We start from the raw sequence: 24,355 nt of genomic DNA, 5'->3' as shown, positions 1-24,355 counted from the left end.
TGAGATTTTATTTTGCAGTTTCCCCGTGAGCATGTTTTTTGTTCAAATCAACAGCAAACATGCCTTCTTTGGAAGAAAAATGATGTCTTGGAAAAGCTCAGTTAAAACTCAAAATCAAGTCTGTTAAAATGTGAAAATTAAAATTCATGGGGTCACCTGAAGAAGGATGAAGACAAAATATATCCTAGAAATCATTTTTGGACATTAAGGGTAGAGTAGAGCTAAGTTGATATGTTTAATGCTAAAATTGCTGAAACAGTAATAGCGTCAACACTTCTTTAGCAAAGATATTGCATTCTTTAAATGTTTCTTTTTCCTCTTTGTGCTGTTTTTTAAAAATATTTTTTTTATTACGCAATTGTAAAAAAAATATTGACAATAATCCTATTTACCAATCACAAAAGCCTGTTACTGTAACAGGAAAGTTCAGACTTATAAAGTCCACCGACTATGAGACAGCTTTCAAATATGAAGCTGAAATTTGAAAACAAGGCCTGTGCAGCCCTGTGTTCAGATGTGTGGGAACTGGAAGATAAGGAGAAAGAAAGAGACTTGAGAGAAATTTTGTTGGAGAGAAACCATCAGAGGGTAAGAAAAAAAAAAAGAGGTCAGGGCCACTCACAGTTCAATGGCTTTGTTCCACATGATGACGTAGCCTGAGAGCATGAAGGACTCCACGTTGACGATGTGGACGTTCCCTCGTTCTGTGCCGATGTACAGCCATTTACTCTGGAATGGCAGGTGGCAGAAAGTTATTCTGTGGAAGGAAAAAGAAGCAACAACCATTAGAGACATTGTCCAAACATTAAGGGAAAATGTTTGGATAACGATGAAAACTCTTGGAAATCACTGAGTGTCTCATAAGTGGTGACAAATTATGCCAAACTTTGAGGGAATTACTTACCACTCCAACAGGTCAGAGAACTCAAGATAAGACTGACACACCAAAGAGGGCTTTACTCAGCCATTTAGCCCATTTTTCTGTACATCCATAGGACATGTGAGGGCAAGAGTCAAGCGTAATTCTCCTGTTTTCATTATCTCTCGGTATCTCCTCCTTTCATCCATCCATCAGACTTAGATTTAATGAGAGGTTATAAACCCTTCCCTCCTTTAACGTGACTGTCCATTCATCTTCTCATCCCTTTTTCATCATTGTGTTCTTTCATCCATCCTCCCATGGAATAATAATGTGCAACCTTGGTAATCCAGCATGCTAATATTTCAAGGTCAGTTAGATCCTCCAGTGATCTGTCTGATTCTGCACAGCGGTTTGAGACAAAGCTTTAGACTTCAGAGGCTCAAAACAGAACCCTTAAGTTACTCCTTGAGTATGAATATTATATACATAGCAAGAGGAAAAAAAGTCTGGCTTCTTTATTTTCAGATTACATCATCCTGTGATCAAGCATGTAAATATTTCCTTTGTAATAACAACAGAATTAGCTGCTACAGAGCAATTAAATCATTAAACACATGAAAATTCCACATCAGATCAGTATCAGAGTCAAGATTAATAAAATGTTATGTCTCAATTACTGTTCTTAATTATTCTGCATAATTCTGCAACATTCAATAGTTATGACTCACGTTTGATATAATGAATGTGCATTAACTAGTGGTTTGCAAAAACTAACTGAAAGTCTCCTAATTAAAATGACTAAATAAATTAGTACAAAAAAATTGGCAACAAAATAAAATGCTTAGAAATACTGGGTTATGAGAGACTTTATTAGATTGCCTACAAATATTCTTTTTGGCAATCCAGTCCAGTACATGGTGATAATAAACTTTTCAGCCAGGTTGCCCATTTTGATTTACTCGTTACCGGATAAACTGATTTAAAAAGTCAATTCTCTGTGTTTTATAGTTAAACAGATTCTAAATCAAGATGATATTGTTAATTTAAATATGACCCATTAGATATAAATTGATGTACATTGTGTATTAGGCATAATTGGGCCTAAATCCAGCCACAGTTAGGTATGAGTTAAATATGCATCAACAGGCATTACCGGTCAACACTTAATAATGTGTTGGTGTGTGGAGAATTTATGACAACAGTTAACATGGGATTAAAACATAAGATAGAGATGATGATAAACTACAATCACTTCTACAACAATGCATAATTTATTATTTACAAGTTAACTGAAGTAGCAGCCAATAGCTGAATTCTTTCATTATCTGTATCACATCAGCCAATGCACAAGCCTGATGCCCTGCTCATTACCAGCAAAATGTTTTGGTATAAGCTACTAGAAATGCAATAATATTTCCAAAGTACATTTTTAAAAGTCAGAAAAAAGAGATTGCAACTTCTTAACTATCTACAAAAGTGGACACACGTAAAGCATTACATTTGCAATTTAATAGCATTTTTTTTTCTTGCAAAAAGACTATTCAAAATGTTTTACACGCTAAGTCACTTCAACCTAAGAACCTAAGGGCTGTCAGTTTGTAGCACCCCTGCATCTAGTGGGTAAAATAGTGTCTGTAAGTGAGCGCCCCTTTAACAGCTGCAGCAGTTTTATACACAATTACTTCTGTGTGTTCTGCTTTTCAGAAATATTATTCTATAAAATGCAATCTGTGTGCTCTCAGTGACTATTTGTTTCTCATTTACGGGCCCATAAAAGCTTGCCTGTTTGTGTTTGTGTACAACACACTTCCCAGCGGGAAATATGCATTCATGTTTTCTGCATACATACTGCATGAAAATATCTGTTGCATAATTTCGCCGTGTGTCTGTGCATGCACACGTTTACGCACGAAAGCTAGCTGATTAAGTATTCTGAGAGCCAGTTTGAGAGGGCAAACTGAGAGGCAGTGTCAGGAGCATAATTATACAAATTTGCTTGCAATTTGTCGGTGTGCGTGCATGCGTGTGTCCACTTCGCAATGTGCGTCTACGTGTGCAAATATGCACCCGATTGTTTGTGCATACATGTGTCTCCTGGTAAAATCTCCAGCTTCAAGTGGTCACGACACACAAAGGCAGCTGCCAGCTTGCTGGCCCAGGGCCAAACACATTGCCTCAGAAATGACAGACGCCTGCCACACAGCTCAGCTCTGAGACTCACTGCACTGTGGGCTAGACATATGAGCGCATGGTTCACTGCAAACGAATTAAAGAGACAGGATAATTCAGAAAATTGCCCTTTTTGATGTATGGTTTTCTGTGTTCCTAACTAGGCGGATTCTTAGATTACAGAAGCTGTTCAAGCATTTCATAAAAATACTTCCATTTAAACAGACCTGTGTCTAGCATTGCTTTCTTTATTGCAGAGATAATTTTACTGAACTGCAGTCGAGTCTAGAGGCATAACTGCTGAATAAGGAAAGAAACATTCAAGACACAAAATTGATATGAATTGCTTAATTCATTAAACTAAGCTTTGCTAATTTTGTGAGACAGTAAATTTATAAATTGGACTTTTTAAAAATGTAGATCCATAATTTATTCAAACATACTGGACTGGATTATGACAGCAGAGGATGATGCAGCCAGGGAATTATAGAACTAATCAAAAAATATAAAAATCAATCAAACACAATGTTAATTACTTAACACAGTTATCTCTCCGAAATTGTTCGTGTTTTTCTGTCCATTGTATTTAGATTTGGAAATTCATTAACATCTTGGCATAATTGAAATGTCAGCGACACTTTTTTGCCACAAAGATGATCTGTGCCAATTACTGATGCAACAACAAGGTCAGACTGCAAAGAAAATAATATTAAAAATACCCTTAATACCCCACTTGATTGTGGCATTATTCAAATATATATATACTGTGTATATATATATATATATATACATATATATATATATATATACACAGTATATATATACTGTATATATATACACACACACACACACACACAAGCTTTTAATGTTGTGTCAGGGATCTCATTGCAGACAAGCACAACTGTTGTCCGTTTTCTGTCTCACCATGTACAGTATTTTGGTGTTTTTCTACTTTTTCAAAAGACACCTCTTATGCTGGTATAAATGTGAGGAAATTAAGGAAATTTTGTGGAATATCAATACCAGCAATGTTTCTTTGGTGCATTGCATTGGTATGCTTTAGTGCACTAATATTCAGAATTTCACTGAGAGTAAAGGCAAAATTCACCGGATTCAGCAAAATCATGTCTCTGTACATAGTAAACAAAAAGGAAGACTATTTTTTTAATCACAATAGTCATCCTCACACCCCTCCATCTACTGAGGTGCATCTTTTTATGTCTTTTTGAGTGTACATCATCAAGATGTTGTCCATGGTCACCATGGTATTGTCTGAAACTGCCCTCTAAATTCTCAAGTCAACTCAGAACTGGCTTCTGGTGGTGACATTTCATAGTAACAAAGCCAACTTAAGAAATTGACAGAGGACATGAGAGCATTGATGCATGACAACGCTATATATGGATGAGCCAATCTATATGCATAAAAGTAGCTAAATAAATATTTACATGTCAATGGGTAAATGCTGTTATGTTTTAATCACTGTTGTTGGTACACATGGCATGTAAAAGTTGCAGCACTCATGTGGTGGAATTGATCAACTTTTCCAAAGACGTCAGTGGCAGCCAAGCTCACATGGTGTCCTCACTGAATAAACATGAACATCCACTGCCACCACTAAAGGTGCCTATTACTGAGTAAGGTACATTTTAACCAAATGTATTCAAACTTCAGAATGTTTTAGTTTGTCTGTTTAATGGATCACCTGCCTGACAGGTTTCTCTGACTACTGTTACAGTACCTCAAGGTCTGCATATATTTAGTAGAAAAGCCAGAGTAATGAGGCTTTATGCCTGAAGATGTTTGACAACCTTCCTCATTTTTTCCACAGCGTCAACATAACAGATTAATCACGGGAGAACTTTCACAAGAGTCTGAAGCTCATTTGCAATCCTCAGAAATTTGAATAAGCTCTACAGCTAATAACACCTCATAGGATCACTAATAAAAACAACATTGTGAATTCTTGGCATGTTTTGTGTTTGGGTTGCAAACTGTAAATATAAAAAAGGGAAAGCAGTCAATTTTGTTAACCACCGCTTGTAAAGACAATCTTAATACGTTCATTGCAGAGCAGACAAGAATGAGGCAGTTATACACATGTCAAGTTTGTATCCAACTTGACGTGTCAATATCTTTATAGCAGTTGTTTGCCACTTTGTAATCATATTTCACTGATTTCAACAGTTAGTGTAATCTTTTGAACAAATCCAACAATCTCATGCTACATTTATTGGGACTGCTTAAAACATATCCATATGTGTGCATATTTTCCTATTCTGATATATGTCTTAACATTCATATTAACATTGTTTCTAATTTAGAAGTTATTCTATCATAAAAATATTTAAATATAGGATGCATTATAATACAAGATTTAACAATAATTTTTAACACTTCCTATCAAAAGATGACACAACCCGTCAGGATACCACCGAAATCTTAATAAGGTTGGGTCGGAGAGTGTATCGAAGTTTAGATACATGTAGCAAACTTCTATAACGGCTGTTTTACGACCGTTATAGCTACAAACCGTAATTATGAAACAAAATCACTCTTTTTCCCTCGAACGTCTAAACACGTCTAGCAAGTAATTACGAAATCAGCACCGAATGAACTTGTAAATTTACATTTTAGCGGGGACAGTTTCCACCAGCTTCACACTACTAACCTGTAAACAAGAACAGCTTTAGCGAACGAAGAACGACCCCCATCTTTTTCCCCAAACTCTGTCTGAGGCGCAAGGGGGAAAGGGGCGGGGCTCCTCACTCTAGGTCTCCTGGTGAAACGCTGTCTATAATTTGGCTCTAACAAAACTGGAAACATCAGTATGAGACCTGAAAGAGCGTAGGGACACCCTAGAGCAACGCATGGAAGGAGCAGAGAGTAGAAACGGTAGAAAGGTACTCAACTTTTTCTACTACTTTTACACGACTTCACAGGCCCTCGCATACAGGTGCTGGTGCGAGGGCCTTCACAGGCCAGGGCCTTCACATGCCTTCGCATCCAGGTGGCGGTGCAAGGGCCTTCACAGGCCAGGTCATTCAAGGATCGCTGGCCTTCACAGGCCCTCGCGTCCACGTTCGGTGCAAGGGCCTTCACAGGCCAGGTCATTCAAGGATCCCTGGCCTGCACAGGCCCTCGCGTCCACGTTCGGTGCGAGGGCCTTCACAGGCCAGGTCCTTGAAGGATCCCTGGCCTTCACAGGCCCTCGCGTCCACGTTCGGTGCGAGGGCCTTCACAGGCCAGGTCCTTGAAGGATCCCTGGCCTTCACAGGCCCTCGCGTCCACGTTCGGTGCGAGGGCCTTCACAGGCCAGGTCCTTGAAGGATCCCAGGCCTTCACAGGCCTTCACATTACCACGTGGTCGTCTTATTCAAGCACTTCTGAAGGAACAGCCTGCGATGTCATCGATGACATCACGTTCGTTTTGTCAGTCTGATGTCATCAGTGACAGTCAGGGACGGACGTGATGTCATCGATGACATCGCAGGCTGTTACCTCAGAAAAAATATTTTTTATACCTATGTTACATGTCTCAGCTGTATTGAAACAGTTGTAACAATTGATGTTTGTTTTGTTTTGTCTCTTCTTCTCCTTTCTTCCGAGTGGGAAGCCTGTAAACAACAACAGCTTTAGCGAACGAAGAACGACCGCCGTTTTCTTCCCCAAACTCTGTCTGTTTTATTACAAATTGTCAAAATCATGAAATCATGCAATCATACATTGAACATTCCTTTGTGCATTCATGTCCATGTGTCCTTCCGTTGCTCCAAAACAACCATATTCCATCTACTTCAATAAACAACATCAGCCCCCACCAGCTGTGACAGCATCCATGGGCCAAATCAAAACAATTCAACAATCGATTTAAATCTTACAGATTTACATAAAAAGAAAACTATTCCTCAAGTTCAGTGAAATTGTAAGGCTACTAATTTCTTTGAATTGTAATAACTCTGAAAAATTTAATCATATTATTAGTTCTATAATTTAATATGGGCATATTTAGAGGACTAGATCTAGCTTAAGCTAGTACAGTAGAATCAATTACAGGGTAGTAGGGGAAAAGTGGTAACGTCTATAATAAATGTTTGAAACTGATGAGAACTGATTTCCGGTACATGTAACAGAGTAACTTTAAACCATTATTATTATGCAAGAAGTTCATAGGCAGGACTTTGTTTGTTTACAGTGCATTTCAAATTTCTTTGTCTGGAGATGCTTGCTGCAAGTTTTAATACCAACATGGCTGCAGTTTCTCATAAATAAGTTGCCATATTCAACAAGACATGCTTTTCATTTTCAGGAAATGAAAGTGTCATTGTACGAGTCGATCAAGAAGTGCACTCAATGTAGCAGCTAAAGGCCTGTGCAAGAAACTGCAAGAGGCATACAGATGCGGTTGTATAGATGTGTCCTTCGTGAAAGTGATTTCATGAAAAAGAAGCAAATCAAAAGCAAAAACACACAAAAGTGTCATGCAATTATCTACACATTAACCATTTGAAAGCACTTTTCAACTAGCTTGCATAGTGTTCAAGTGCTCCAAGTTAAATTGAGCTTAAAAGTGTTCTTGTCAATTGTCAAGAAAATCCGAGCTCATCCCACTTCCCCATGCTGGAGATTTAAGTTTAACAGTAATAATAAATAAAGTTATCTTTTAAATGAATCACTCAAGTGACATCTAGGCCCAGCAGTAGACTTAAGTGTCAATAAAATAAATCTGGTTGTGTGTGTTGTTTTGTCTCATGCAAACTTTGCTTTAATTCTACTTTTTTCTATCTAATCATAAGAAATCATAGTCAGACAGAGAGAGTCATTAAACAGGAAAAGCAGGTTTCCTGGAAAAAGAGGAAGTTTCCAGCCTGCAGATTTATAAAAATAGCTGAGACTATTTCTTATTTTAAAGCATGAAAGTTTAAAGAATTAAATCTAAACATTTTGAGTAATTTGATAAGATTCAAAGTAAAATACTTATATTAATATTGGTTTACTTGTAATAATATTTACACGTACATTTGTGGGAACACTTACAAGAAAAACAAGTAACTGTAACTTTGGTATCAAATAATTAGAATCATGGATTATTCTTGGTTTCTTTTCAGAAGAACATCTGTAATAACTCACATTAAGATTATAATAAGTATAATTAATAAGTTATGGTTATAAAATCATAAATGAATGCTAAATCAGAGAAGCTGAAGAAAATAAATGTGATATAAGTTATGGTTATAAAATTATAAATGAATGCTAAATCAGAGAAGCTAAAGAAAATAAATGTGATATAAATGTGATTTTGACATTAAACTTGAAATGGTGTAGAGGGTGTAACTGCAATTAAACATCACTGATATGTTGGAGGTAGAGAGTAGGTGAAAGGTGAACGGTTAAGGGAAAAAGGGGAACTAACAGGAGAGCAGAGATGATCACCGCCTTATTTAGGTAAAAGGTTGTGCAGGCAATGGACATAGGAGGTTGAGCAACTCTGAGACATTAGCACAGACTTCAGGACATAATGTCTGAAGGACAGTGATGGATGTGAGGTCATCTGTCTAAGCAGACAGCCAATGAAAACGCACCAAAAGGGTGGATAAACCCTATATAAGGTGGGTGCAAAAGAGGAACCTTTTGTTGGATCCTCCGGGCAGCTTCGAGCCAAGATCGAGATGGACAAAGAACTCTGCAGCTGAAGAAGAGCCGGAGCCACAGAGCCGAAGACTGTCCCGCTTATGGAGACCAACCGGTCAGGCCCACAACCTGTGGCTTCACATCGCACTTCTCTCATCAGCTGGGTTCAGACCCCAAAGACAAAGATGAAGACAAAGGCAAAGACAAAGAAGAAGAACTGGTGCCTTCCTTCCTGCCAGCACCAAGTCCTGTGTGACCTCACCATCCATGCGGAGAAGAAGCTCATCAGACCTGCGGAGATCCTGACCTTCGCCGATCAACATCTTCCTCCTGCTGCAACATCTTCATCATCAGGCCAGGTCTGGGGTTCGAAACGCCAAACTCCGTCCGTCTCTCTCAAAGGTTCCCTTTTTCAGTTTTCAGTATCAGCAGTAGGGAAAGATAGACTAGATGATTGATTTTACTTATTTGATTATTTCTGCTACTGAATTAAGCTGTACTGACCCTTGCAAAACTGCCTTACTAATAAAATATTTAGCATAAAGAAAATCTAAAAGATGTTGTGGACATTCAGTTAATGAGTCACCTTAAGGTTCTTTGATGGTTGTAAAATAGCTGTGATGTTTGATTCTGGAGAGGAAAAAGTTTAAAATGTTTTTAGGTTGCTGGTAGCCCAAATTTAAAACGTCATCCTTGGGACTCACCCGAGTCACTAAAACCTACCTGGTTCAATAAGAAATGCAAGTTGTAAAATAGAGAACGAGCGACCGTTAACAGGTGTGCTCTGTGAAACTAGTTGGCTGTAGGCTGCTCAGTCTGGCTAATTCACAGGGGGAAGAAGGGTGGGACACCTGGATGTAGGCCGTCAGAAAACCAGGCGAATCGTTTCTCGAAACCAGCTTAAACAGAGTTTACTTCAGTTCTGGGCAGGGTAAATCCCGGCAGATTTAGGAAACTCAATTAACCCGTTAGAAGGAGAGCTGGTAGCACATCTCCCCTCTCAGAAGAGGAAGTAGAGAGTGAGACAGTAGAGACAGAAAGGAGGGGGGGGGTGTTGCGCAACAACAAGTGGCGCCCGAACAGGGACTCGACTAACGGAGTAGAAGGGCCCTGCCAAGTCAGTAAAAACAGATGTGAGGATCTGAATAGCTCACTTGGTTTGTTAACTCTTAGGGAATAGAGTTAATGGTGACTGATATGGCCGTCAGTCACAACCCTTGCAGTAACTGTATGGCATACAGGTGAGGGAAAGCTTCTACTGAGGATAAATGACCGGATCCAGACAGTGAAGCTAGTAGCCAACATAGTCTAGACCCATCCCTGCTCGAGAGCGCAAAGAGAGGCTTTGGGGGATAGACAACTCGAACCGACAGAGAGACGGAGTGATGGATGATCACTTCGAGGAGGAAAATCTGGGGAAGAAACCGGAGGAAGCCGGCCGCCCAGATCGTTTGGAGAAAGAGGAGACCTCAACAGAACTGCATCAGTTTCTGCACAGCTACTGTGACTCAGACCTGAAGCAAGTGGGGAAGTTGGTTCCAAGAATGAGGAACTGAAACATCAACCCCTGACAAAGAAAAGTTGGCTCACTCTTGCTGGAGTGGATCGTGATGTCATGTTGACAAGAAAAGAAAAGACCAGCCTGCAAGCATGCACAAGAAACACAGAAAAGTATCATCAGCTGACGATGGATGAGGAAGCACACCGCGTCCTCCACTGCAGCCATCGAGAAGACATCCGGCAACAGAGGAACAAACACCAGCAGCTGACATCATCACACAGACGCAGACATGGTTAAAGACATCCTGCTGGACCCGGAGCTTAAAATTGGACCAGCACAACCCACCAGTAAGAAACGACCGCAAGCGACATCTGAGAAGCCAGGACAACTGGAAGGGACAGTCCACACCGATGGATCCAGAAAGGGGTCCGACCAGTCGGCATACTGGGGATTTATTCTGAAGCAAGACGGCAAAGAGAGATGCCGTCAGAAAGGGAAAGCTCTCGGTAGTGCTCAAGCCGGAGAAGTGACGGCAGTACTGGAAGGATTGCTGGAGCTGGTGAAAAGGAAAATCAAGAGTGCCAGGTTAGTAACCGACAGTTACTACTGTGCTCAGGCCCTTAGAGAGGACTTGGCCATTTGGGAAGAAAATGGTTTCGAGACTGCAAAGGGCAAGCCAGTGGCACACAAAGATTTGTGGAAGAAGAAAGCAGAACTGAGGCTCCGCCCGAAACTTGAGGTGCAGCGACAAGGCGCACACCTGAGAAGAAGCCCTATGGAGGGGCAAAGATGACGACTTTTCGTGCCACTAAGAAAGGTTGTCTCTGCCGGTGTCGAGGGGGGACAGAACACCTAAGGACAGGTGGTCCTAGAGTAGCACGGGGAGCAGGTAGTACGGTGCGTGCATAAGGCCCTCGAATATGCAGGCGTGCTACTCCCCCATGAAGAACTGAGCAAGCAGGACTGCTGGATGTCCCTTCAGCCCATCCGATGCAGCTGTGTGACTTTGAGGTATGTGGTCGATACGCAGGGCACCCAGGGCAGCGGATGGAAGGTTTGTTCATCAAGAGCACAGTCCCATGGGGTTCAGTCTGCATGGATGTAGCAGAGCCAATGGGGACAACAGGAAAGAGAGGTGAGAAGTACCTCTTGGTGCTGATGGACACAGTGACAACTGCTAGAAGAGCAGGTCTTCCCCTGCAGAGGAACTCCGTTCACGTCACAGAAAGCAGGGAGGCGAAGACACTTCTCCTTTTTGCTCAGAAGGAAAAGGGAAGTTGCAGCTCGAAGTGTCACTGAAAACAGGGCAGAGAGTTTGGATTAAAGCTCAAGATCGGCCTGCAACTACGGTGATCAAGCTGAGATTCAACGCCCGAGATTTTGTAAAGCAAGTACTGAACTTCAACACAGTACTACTGATGAAGAAAGGGGTCCATGAGGAAGCAGTGCTCAAGCCAGTTCTTAGCTACAGCAAACCAGAACATTACAAGAAGATGGCCAGAGAATCAAGCACCATGCCATCCTACAGTAGACTGGCCACTATTACGGGAAGGTTGCCGTTCAAAGAACAACTTCAAGGCTTTGGACTGGGAGGGCCGTGAAGAAATTGGACTATGCTAAAGAAGAACTCCTGTCACATCCTGATGGATTAAAATGGAAAAGGATCATGATTACGGATAAAGCATCACGATGCTTATGCTTTTTGCTTTGCTCTGCTAAACAGCCAGAATTTTTTTTTTTTTTTGAGGCCTTCTGTCTCAGCCCATCTTCCCTAAAGAACCATCCCACATCCTGAAGAACCGACAGTTCATCCAGCGAAGGTTCTTGTAGAAGACTCAGAGCGATCCAAGTTTTCTTCGACATTCATCACCTCATGGGGGAAATCAAAACTCCAAGGAGGGGGTGTCAAGAGAAGTGGAGTTTTGATGACTACACTGAGCCCTCTGTGACAACTGAGGATGAAGAATCTGCATCTTCACATCCCAGACGAACCTCTTCTCTTTCCAGGGGATGAGGACGGCGAACTGCAGGAGGGTGATGGACTCCCAGCATGTGAAAGGTCTGACCTCGTGGAGGGGGTGTCAAGAAAATCCGAGCTCATCCCACTTCCCCATGCTGGAGATTTAAGTTTAACAGTAATAATAAATAAAGTTATCTTTTAAATGAATCACTCAAGTGACATCTAGGCCCAGCAGTAGACTTAAGTGTCAATAAAATAAATCTGGTTGTGTGTGTTGTTTTGTCTCATGCAAACTTTGCTTTAATTCTACTTTTTTCTATCTAATCATAAGAAATCATAGTCAGACAGAGAGAGTCATTAAACAGGAAAAGCAGGTTTCCTGGAAAAAGAGGAAGTTTCCAGCCTGCAGATTTATAAAAATAGCTGAGACTATTTCTTATTTTAAAGCATGAAAGTTTAAAGAATTAAATCTAAACATTTTGAGTAATTTGATAAGATTCAAAGTAAAATACTTATATTAATATTGGTTTACTTGTAATAATATTTACACGTACATTTGTGGGAACACTTACAAGAAAAACAAGTAACTGTAACTTTGGTATCAAATAATTAGAATCATGGATTATTCTTGGTTTCTTTTCAGAAGAACATCTGTAATAACTCACATTAAGATTATAATAAGTATAATTAATAAGTTATGGTTATAAAATCATAAATGAATGCTAAATCAGAGAAGCTGAAGAAAATAAATGTGATATAAGTTATGGTTATAAAATTATAAATGAATGCTAAATCAGAGAAGCTAAAGAAAATAAATGTGATATAAATGTGATTTTGACATTAAACTTGAAATGGTGTAGAGGGTGTAACTGCAATTAAACATCACTGATATGTTGGAGGTAGAGAGTAGGTGAAAGGTGAACGGTTAAGGGAAAAAGGGGAACTAACAGGAGAGCAGAGATGATCACCGCCTTATTTAGGTAAAAGGTTGTGCAGGCAATGGACATAGGAGGTTGAGCAACTCTGAGACATTAGCACAGACTTCAGGACATAATGTCTGAAGGACAGTGATGGATGTGAGGTCATCTGTCTAAGCAGACAGCCAATGAAAACGCACCAAAAGGGTGGATAAACCCTATATAAGGTGGGTGCAAAAGAGGAACCTTTTGTTGGATCCTCCGGGCAGCTTCGAGCCAAGATCGAGATGGACAAAGAACTCTGCAGCTGAAGAAGAGCCGGAGCCACAGAGCCGAAGACTGTCCCGCTTATGGAGACCAACCGGTCAGGCCCACAACCTGTGGCTTCACATCGCACTTCTCTCATCAGCTGGGTTCAGACCCCAAAGACAAAGATGAAGACAAAGGCAAAGACAAAGAAGAAGAACTGGTGCCTTCCTTCCTGCCAGCACCAAGTCCTGTGTGACCTCACCATCCATGCGGAGAAGAAGCTCATCAGACCTGCGGAGATCCTGACCTTCGCCGATCAACATCTTCCTCCTGCTGCAACATCTTCATCATCAGGCCAGGTCTGGGGTTCGAAACGCCAAACTCCGTCCGTCTCTCTCAAAGGTTCCCTTTTTCAGTTTTCAGTATCAGCAGTAGGGAAAGATAGACTAGATGATTGATTTTACTTATTTGATTATTTCTGCTACTGAATTAAGCTGTACTGACCCTTGCAAAACTGCCTTACTAATAAAATATTTAGCATAAAGAAAATCTAAAAGATGTTGTGGACATTCAGTTAATGAGTCACCTTAAGGTTCTTTGATGGTTGTAAAATAGCTGTGATGTTTGATTCTGGAGAGGAAAAAGTTTAAAATGTTTTTAGGTTGCTGGTAGCCCAAATTTAAAACGTCATCCTTGGGACTCACCCGAGTCACTAAAACCTACCTGGTTCAATAAGAAATGCAAGTTGTAAAATAGAGAACGAGCGACCGTTAACAGGTGTGCTCTGTGAAACTAGTTGGCTGTAGGCTGCTCAGTCTGGCTAATTCACAGGGGGAAGAAGGGTGGGACACCTGGATGTAGGCCGTCAGAAAACCAGGCGAATCGTTTCTCGAAACCAGCTTAAACAGAGTTTACTTCAGTTCTGGGCAGGGTAAATCCCGGCAGATTTAGGAAACTCAATTAACCCGTTAGAAGGAGAGCTGGTAGCACATCTCCCCTCTCAGAAGAGGAAGTAGAGAGTGAGACAGTAGAGACAGAAAGGAGGGGGGGGGTGTTGCGCAACAACACAATGGAAACAAAATTCCCCAATATCTCCAGCAAATAAGCAAAAGTGGAAAAATCCATTTTTAGTCATGATGTAAGTTAGCGTTTCTCCTCCTCCACAATTACATCGCATCATATCACCCTGCTTTGACAATAAAGCATCCACTTCTGCAACGTATTCCTACGAGGCGAAGAGGTGACGAGAGCATCCTACGCCAGAATGACTCGGCAGGATTTCTTTTGCACTCCCTACATCCCCACACTCCTTCCCACATACTGAATCACTGCTCACTGGCTGAGGCCCAGTCTGTCTCAACTCCTCCTCCTCTCATCGCTTCTCTTCTCGCTTCTGGAGCCTGTGATCAGATGTGAGTGGATGCTGACGCTTTCTGCAGCAACGCTTTCAACCATCAGCTCAAATTCTGGTCAGAAGGGAGGAAGGGGAGTGGGGGGGGGGGGGGGGGGGGACTAAAAATGACTGTTGGATGAGAAAAAACTGAAAAAAGATTCAAGGTTATAGGAAGTCTGAATGTCTGCAAATATTTTCAGACAACTAGGTCAAGAAAATTATAAAAGCACTTTTCTGAACACACCTGCAGTAATATCTTGCAAACCAGACTTTTGGTGTAGTGTTTATGCCGTTGTTCTAGGTGAAAAAAAAAAAAAAAAAACATACATTTTTAAAGTCTTTTAAGAGGAAACAATGTTCTGGTATATTCATTATATAGTACATGTAAATAATACAAAAAAAAGATATCACCTCGTGCTATGTGTACTCTCGCTGTTCTTTTGTGCACAGGGGATGATTTGGAAACCGTAAAATTAACAGAAGCATTTTTCATGACATTCTTAACCACATTATTATTTATAATTACAGTTTTCACTCATTCTTTCATGTTTGATAAAATTGTCTCATTGCTAAATATAATAAGTTGACTAAAATTCTACCAAAATATATAGTGCAATATTGTTAAGCAGAGATAACTAAGGACATGTTTTTGAAGTGAAGTGAATGGGCGGGACAAGTTCGATCACTGGGCCCTTTTTTCCCCCCCAACAAGAAATATTTTTGAGCAAATGACAAGTACAACTGATGAACAAATGAGGAACTGTTTGAGAGTCTATGTTCTCTGTACTCAGGATGCATCATGTATGTAGTTGTACAGTAAACATCTGTAAAACTATTATGTTTCAAATTGTCACCTTGTCTACAACTTGACAAGGGCCGGTCACACTTTAAGCATTTGGGAGAGAGAAGAAAAGTAAAGTTAAAAAGATGGGACAGAGTGTCAGAGAGCAAGTATTTTATTAGTTTTACAGATCTGTCTCATTCAATATTACATGTCACCCTTAAAACCTGGTGACATTGTTGCTAGGCTTCACTTCAACAATCAGGCCTAACTGCAGATGACATTTGGAGGAAATAAAAAAGTGCAATATTTTGAGCAATAAATATGGCTCAAGGGGAAAAAAGTGATAACTGGCTAAAAAAATGTTTTCTGTGGTGTTTAAAATTAAATATGGATTGTCATTTTCTGTGATTAAGGACGCATAGAAAAGCAATCTTTCCCTTATTTTGTCTATTCTGGAACCTTGAAGAATGAGCCTTTTTTAAGTATGACTGAATTATATTAAAATGTAAAAAGCAAGGTCAAGACCAAGGGAAGAATGCCAAAGAGCTAGCCATGTGAAGTCAGCACAGACCATTATGATATTCATTTTTCTTGTTACAGGTGAATGGATGGTTGACTGCTTGCACCAGAGTAAATCAATAATCAAATATTAATTCCAGTTATACTTCCATAGTTTTTTTTTTATTTAACCATTTGAAATGATTTATGTTACATTTCAATGGCAAATCACTTGGCCACATGTGCCTCATTTACATTAACTACAGACACTAGTGAACCAGAGTAGGCTTTCAAATTCATTCATATGGTGGTATGCTTTAGGCACCGGGCTCCATTTCCACTTGTCTCTAGCCTTCCACAGAACAATATTACTGCACATTGAAAGAATGAGCATGGTAAACTGCTCCATTTCAAAAGGCACACAGGGAGGCTTTAAGAGACAAGAGTTATGGTAGATAAAGGGGCAGTACTGGAACACTCCTCCCCCCTGTATGACTTACATTAAGCATTCTGTTCAGCTGAGCCTGCTTCTTCTGGTTCCTTCTCCCTTTTGACACTATCTAACAAAGCAGTCTGGCACTGGGATTGTGTCCAGACCCACCTTGATATGGCAAAATCCCCTAGGTGATTGCTGTGCAGCGATTCAGGGTATAGCTATCAGCTAGTAGAATTATATTTCCTGTTGGTTAGATAGTAATAAGCTAAGAAAAACAAAATTGTCTCATATTAATTATAAAATCCGTTTTCAAATGACTCAGTCTGTTTATATTCACTTACAATTTACAATGAGGAGGAAAAGAGTTTGCCCCCTTACAAGTTTCTTTAGGTCAAACTAATTTAATAATCAGACAAAGATCATCTGAGTGAAAACATATTGCTAAAATAATGTCATTTATTAAGGGAATTTGCTCACTTTAAACTACAAATGCAGCAATTTACCATAGGACCAACCACACTCCTTACTGTGTGTGGGCTCATCTGCCTTTCAACCTGTTCGCTTTCATTCTGTGTCTTAGTGCTTCTTGTGAAAATGCTTTTCAGAACACACTCACAGAAATGATGCACCCAAAATTGACCCGAAAAGCATAAAATGCTGCTAGATGTACAACAGCTTGTCTTCTGTTGCAGAATGATAATTATTTTTTTATATATTTATTCAACAAAGGTATATATTTGCTACCACACAGATAGCAGCCTTTAGAGTGGCAAGACGGAAATATATTTGTATCTATTTTGTTGTTTTATGGGGGGGAAAAAAGACATATGTGCCCAACTGTGATTTCTGGGTTCCTATCTACTTAATATTTGTAACTTCAGCTTGGAAATAACAGATAGGTTATAGTGTTGATATAGTCTGTAAGTTTATCATTTGAATCCATTTACTGCTGTTGCTCCTCTACCAACAGCTCAGCAAGCCCAGAATACTCAGTTTGACTCAAATCACAACCCGCAATGATAAAATGCGTTCCCTGTGCAGGTCTATCTTGCAATTGCAATCAAATTATCATAAACTGAAGACCACAAAACCTCAGTTTTACCTTGTCATGTAGATCTCAACTATTCTTTTTTTCTTAATTTACTTAGATATGCATCTACCAGCAACTGGGTTTGATTTGGGTGACTGATGTTTTCATTCCTGATACTCATTAGATGATGCAAAGTATTGCAACATGGCTAATCCTTTTAGAAGCAATACTTTACTTTAGAAAAAAAATCTAAGTACAACCAACAACGTTGTTAAACTAATCTGCATGAAGCTGATACAAAAAGCAAAAACCATAAGCATTTGATCTTTCGATACCACTTTTTGTTATTCCAGTTGTCTGACTTTTGATTTGTCATAATCTTCAAAAAGAACATGCTATTTTCTTGTGCTACAGAAGTTGAACTTCTCTTCCATCCACATTTGAAATGTGCCAAGTGACTTTGCAGCCCATCTTTCCCATCTCGACATCTCTTAAGCAACTCAGAAACTCCGCTCTTCTGCAGCACCATGACTTGAGGTCATTTCGTTCAAAATGCTTACTAAATGTCAGAGGCGGTCAAGCGCCTCTACAAGAACACAATCCGCCCTAAAAGCTGCTGCTGGCCACCTGTCCATCACATCAGCGCTTTCTCAGGTTATTGCTTATGATGTTTAACCCCTTCATGTCTTTTCATCGAGGCAAATCACTGTCAGATGATATGATTGGCTATGATGGATAGTGGATACGTTTGTGATTGGATGAGACAGTGGACACAAACTTCCTTGAGGTGAGGTTATTCTCCACTTGCTTCTTTGAACTTGAACAATATTTATAAATAAATTTTAAAAAATTCTAAGACATATTTGGAAGAAATCAGGAAATTTGTTTTTAGCTTTTTAATATTTATAGAGGTATTTATCTACCATCATTGAAAGTTTTCTGACTATGTCCAAAAAAAAGTTAAATGTGCTGTTTTTCACCTGATGCTACATATAAAATAGCTGTTAGATTTGGTAGTTGGAATGTTTGCAGTTTTAGTAAAGTCACCGGATGTACCTCATTAGCTTCCGGTTGGATGGAATCACTCTGACATAAGATGGAGAATCAATGCTCTGATAACCATGAACAAAACAGCATCTATGAAGAGGCACATATGTACAAGTCTACCCCCTTGCAGCTGGATAAGGATCACACCTGTGCCAACGCGATGGGAAATCCTAAAATAATAGAAAGTAACCCAAATAGCAAGTGTTTAAATATCAGCAGGGACAAACAGAGAAAGTACAATAGAAGCTGAGAAGCAGCCACTCCGGGAGCATCTTTGTCCTGCAAATGGTTTTCCAGGCGCTGAAACAGTGCTGCCAAATGAAATGCTGTCTGTTTACATACTGTACAAGTGCAAAAGCTAGCAGTTGACACAGGCAGCAAAGTGTGATTATGCCCCTGCTCAGAAAGTCACAGTTCATATTGCACCAGACCAAGTGTGAGGGTCTCGTTTAGAAGAGAGAAGAAAAAAAAACAATGACGTGGACATCCCGATCGTCATCTGCTGTAGTGTTTTCACAAACAGATTACCTCTCTCTGTTGAACTTGAGGGAATGGAGGACTGCTGGTCTTTTCTGCCTCAGGTTCCACAAGTGGACGCTGTCATCGGCCAAAGCACTCACCAGCGCTCCCTGTTACATCAGAGATAAAGTTTTTTTTTTAATTTTATTTTAACTTTTCAAAAAATAAAATCCAACATTCAGAAATACATGAGGTTAAAACAGAATTTTCCATAAACACATCCTCAGACTGCATTCCCCCCAAGAACATTAATCACATTCCCAGGCAGTTTGCTCCCAGGTAACGATGATGATTCATAAGATGTATAAAAGTGTATGTGTGCATGTAGGAGGAACTAAAAATCATCTCCATCTCCCCGAAGGATTTGTTTGAGCTGCTGAGTCACAATCACACAGACGCAAAATCACACGCGCGCACACAGACAAAACACACACGACTGAGCATGAAATGCTGCTTTCACCAAATACGTTGCAAAACATAATCAAGTTGGTTTTATTAAGTGACTCAGAATGGCCTGGAGGTAATCCAGACCACGGGCATGTTTAAGACTTCCTGATTCCCACTCAGAGCACACCGATATTTGTGTCTGTCTTATTGTTTATAATAATATAAGGATAGAATTTTGAATTTAATTTGAGCCATTGCAAAGCAAGGTATTGGTTGAGCTGTTAAAAGTAAAAAAGGAATAAGAACTTCGGTTCAAAAGCTGTGATTTTTAATTTCAAAAATGCTTCTTTAAATGAAAGCAGACTATCAGTACATTAATATTAATGTCGTCTGAGATCGAAATTTTATTTTTTTAAATCGGGGGTAGTCATAAGCATTTTTTTAATTCTCAGTCGTCCTCCAAGACATCTGAGTGCAACAGGAATTGGCTGATCTTACACCCAACCAGTGATTGGCCTTTCAGGAACCTAGGAGCTCAAAAATCTGTGCTTTACTATTCTTTGGTATGGAAGTTGTAACAAAGCAAATTCATCCATTTTAAATCAGGGTAAGTCAGGTTTAAATGGGGTAAATGAAAGGAAGCACAAAATTTGTAAAAACTGAAAAGATTTTTTACAGAAGGGTGCAGCTGTTTTGCTTATTTTGTTTCTTTACTATTTTGTAAGAGACTTTTTTGAGGGTTTGAGGCACAAAAAAAGAATTGCCTTCTTTGTGCTTTTGGATGATTTTTGGAATCGATTTAGGACCTAAATGTTATGGAGCCACACCAGCAATGTCGAATGTATTAAGGCCAAGTTCCTTTTAGCCTTTTGTAAATGTTGGTTAATGTTTCACATTCTCTAAGGGAGGGATCTCCAACTACAGTCTTCAAGGACCTGTGCCCTAAATGAGTTTGATATTTTGTAATCAAACATGGCTGAAACAAATAGTGGAGCAACCCATATGATGAGGCCTGGAGATTAATCATTATTTGATTCAGGTGTTGAACTAAGGAAAGAACAATAACATCTCAGATACTGCTGTTGGGTGTAGACAACATCACATTGCTAATCAGCAATATAAAATGTTAAATATACATGAAATGTATATTCCTTACTCCTACTGTCTTTGTTTTGAATTATATTACACACACATTACTTTCTTAATTACTCCTTTAGCATAAAAAAATATTTTGCATTAAGAAATATTTTGAACAGAATTTGATTCTGTTCAAAATATAGAAAGAGGAATTGGCTAAATCCGGCAGATAATGAACTTACAAGAAACAGATTCAAAAACGGACCACAAATCTCTGATCACAAAACATTGAGATTGAATTTATTCAAAACGTTTCTAGTCAAAAACACAAAAGGTGTTCACAAGTCAAATTCATCCATCCATACCTATACAATACATTGACAAGCAACTTGAAGCTCAACTTCATACCAAAGAACACTTCAGGCTGTGGCACAGCAAAGCTGCAATCATCTGGCATCTGAGGCATAAAAATCTAAATGGAACCCACCTCATTGATGAGAAACTGGAGCTGGATGACGGCTGCTCCGCTCTCATGCTGACAGTAGCATTCGACCCCAGGACGACCAAACCTGGAGAATCTCAGTCAAGAACTATAGCTCTGCAGATATGTGAGTTTGAACAGGAAGGCTTTAAAGTAAGCATACCACTTTTATTTACTTCTGATTGAAGCTTTACGAAATGTGTACACAAATAAGGGTGTTACTATGATGATCTATCTCTCCTCTCACATGCAAGAAGAAATTGGTGAACCGTCTCAGCCATCTTTATATAGAGTTAAGTTGTTACAACTGTCAGAAAAAAAGTAAGAAAACCCTGAACTAACAGACTCTAGTTTACTGAAAGGTTCACCCCCTTTGAACTGTGCGATTAGGACTGGCAATGCACAAACTTGTACATATGAAGCCCCATTTTGACTATACAACTTTACAACATCTTATTATTTCCTAAGACTTTTGGGAAAATATTTTGCAGACTGTCGAGACGAAAGCAAAACTCTTTGAAAGACGCATTCATCACTACTTCTGGTTTAAAATACGATTTAAGGAAAGAAAATCTAGGATTTACATGGTGGCAATGTGGCAATTACATTGCCACATTAATAAATGTTCTTCAGTTTGGTTCAAGAAACTGAAAGAAACAAGTAAAGAAAATTAATTAATCTGCACTCATAAACGTAACTATTCAGAAAGGCATTGAGTTGCACTGGAAGCGGATGCTGCTAAAGCATGAAGGCATACAGTATATTCACAGCACAATAAGGTGACCTGGTCAGACGATTGTGGACTACCATATTCAGTCAACTTGTGACAAAAACAAAAGAAACTTCTAAAAAACTATCAGGCAGACATATACTGTATATATATATATATATATAATATACATTTTATACACACAGAAACTGAATCAAAACACAAAAGGTGGACATTATGCAGAGAGTACAAAAAATTATCCCAGAGAGAAAATTGAAGTGAGAGTATAAATGCAATTGGAAGAACTCTTATGACAGCTACAGAGAAAGGAAAGAGCAGAAGGGAGGAATTGAATTTCAGAAGTAAACAGAAGAAAAGATAAACAGGAGGAGGCTGACAGAGAATAAGGGGTTTCACTGTTCAAGGAGGATGAATGAGTAACCTTACTGATTATATCCATTCATTTTCCCCAAGAACATCAGCTGGGGTGGCAATTTATCATGAAGGTCTCATGGAGGTGTAACCATCTTAGAGTCAACAACACTACTGTTTATCAAATATGTGCATGCAGTGATGGAAGTTATTTTATTTGGAGTCAGCAAAGCCACCAAGCTGCATATACCTGTAGACATGAAGAAATTTAACAACCATAATTTGAACACCTTTCTTAAATCAACAAGCATACAGCAAATAAGAGAATGTAGCAAGGTTCCCCCACCTAAAAGCCTCAGCAAGATATTCGAGGGAAAGGAGCTTCTCACCTTCCTCATATCTGCTTCTAGACTCTTCAGGTGAATTATGCCATGTTATTTTCTTTTAAAGAGGCAATCCAAGGATTAAATCTGAGCACTGAGGATCCTTTTACCAGAAAAAATATCCACCAGCTTTAGTGGATTTAAGCCAATAAGCCTCCAGGGGGAGTGAAGACACTTGAACCGCAAGACCAGGAGGGTGCAACCAAGTCAGTAACAATCGAATCTCCCACCAAGTCATGTGGACAGCTTAGCTTAAAAAGCATGAAAATTATTTGGCCTGTTTAACCCTCAATGAGCTGGGAGATATTTGGTGATAAAGATGAGATATTTAAGCTTACATTTTGAAAGCTCCCAGTTTAAATTGAAGCGGAAAACGGTGAAAAACATGGGGTATTAAAAGTTTGTAGAAATAGTGAGCCTTTCAGGAATGCTGAAGCCCTGTGACCAGGGCTCAAGCTGTTTCTACAAACTGAAATTACACTGGTTAACATCTGGTGCTGGTAAGATATTGGGCACTGTTATTTTTGTTTTTTATAATAACGATAATGATAATAGTAGGAAAAGTCAAAAACACTTTACAACAAAAAGGTTGTATGACTCACAAAGTCACAAAAACAAGCAGGTTTCCCTGCAGATCTGTGTAAATCTGGGAACTTTCAAAAATCGTCCTCTGTTCAGAACCCATCCTTCATTTCTGCACAGAACATTAATGAGCATAAATACAGCAGCGCAGTTAGGTGTTAGGCATAATGCTTTGGACCCAACAACAGTGCAAACCAGCCAACTCAGAGTGAGTTAATTGAAAGCTCTGTCCTAATGTTGCCTGGCAACCAAATCTTCCAGGGGCTCAGAAAGAGAGAGGAAAGGATTTAAGGATGTGCTTTTTAAACTGCTCATTTCGCCTTCTATTTGAAGAGAGCCAGCCGTCCGACAACTCCATTGTCATAGCACACACACACAGACACACCGTGACCCAGACAGTACTTAAAAACATCTTGGAAATGTATTAACAATATCTATGCATTTTGTATGTATTTAAATGGGAGATAATTCAATGTTCATAAGTAAGGGGGTTGGTATAATGATCAAGATAAACATAGGAATCATATCAATTTCAATGAAGTCAATATTATTAAACAAAGCTTTTGCTTTATTTTTAAAAGGAAATATATGCTTCCTTCTAAATGCTGTGTTACAAAATATTATGTTATCCCTCAGGCAAGAGGTTTACTACAATTTTCCATGGACAGGCTGGATGCGAGGAAACATTTTGTTCTGCACATTATTTTAATTTAGCATTACTAATCTTTGACACTGCTGAACAAAAATCTTTTAACTATCTTGTAAGAAATTATGGTAATCATAAACATTCTCTGTCCATGCCAGACAATGAATAAGGTCAACAATGAATCAATCCAAATGAAGACCAATGGCAAAAAGATTTAAAACCTGGCATTTAATTTAGCAGATGTTTAGATTTTTGCTCAAGTGTACACCTAAATGAATCAAGCTGCAACTTATTCTAGTAACTAACCAATGCTATTTTAGGAGCAGCTGTCTTCATTTTGAAATAAAAACAGCTAACCCCACAAAGCCAACGTATAATTTTTCACATATCTGGTCTCCCAAATCTTCAATTTGAAGCCCTGTTTAAATAGTAAGCAGCATGTGTTTAGTGTCTATTAGTGATACTCGAATGCATTTCAGCCTAAAACATTCTGTCCCTTACTGAATTTTAAAAACACCCAGCACTTTCCAAGAAAAGATCACCGACATCTCAGCTGTCCATATTTTTCCGCTATTTTAACAAACATGACCTAAAGTTCCTCTGACATGCCCCCTCTCAATCAACGTGGGCCAGGCCTCACAGGAGATGCTGCTGACAGGAGCATTCCTCATTCCTTTTAAGCCGAGTGAGGTCTCTATCCCGGTCCACATCCTCTCCCCACA

General features: G+C 39.3%; 1 protein-coding gene across 4 annotated transcripts in view; it reads right to left on the bottom strand.

Moving 5' to 3' along the window:
- stxbp5a (syntaxin binding protein 5a (tomosyn)) overlaps nt 1-24,355 on the bottom strand; it is a 119,857-nt gene that overhangs the window by 61,261 nt on the left and 34,241 nt on the right. For all 4 annotated transcript variants that reach the window (XM_032585088.1, XM_032585087.1, XM_032585086.1 and 1 more), the window contains exons 3-5: nt 20,948-21,029; nt 19,006-19,106; nt 623-757 (exon numbers count right to left, since the gene is read on the bottom strand). In XM_032585088.1, coding sequence (XP_032440979.1) covers nt 623-757; nt 19,006-19,106; nt 20,948-21,029 — 318 coding nt within the window. The remainder of the gene's footprint in view (nt 1-622; nt 758-19,005; nt 19,107-20,947; nt 21,030-24,355) is intronic.

This window comes from Xiphophorus hellerii, chromosome 15 (assembly GCF_003331165.1).
Source record: "Xiphophorus hellerii strain 12219 chromosome 15, Xiphophorus_hellerii-4.1, whole genome shotgun sequence".
Lineage (NCBI taxonomy): Eukaryota > Metazoa > Chordata > Actinopteri > Cyprinodontiformes > Poeciliidae > Xiphophorus > Xiphophorus hellerii.
This window is presented reverse-complemented; position numbering and strand designations above follow the sequence as displayed.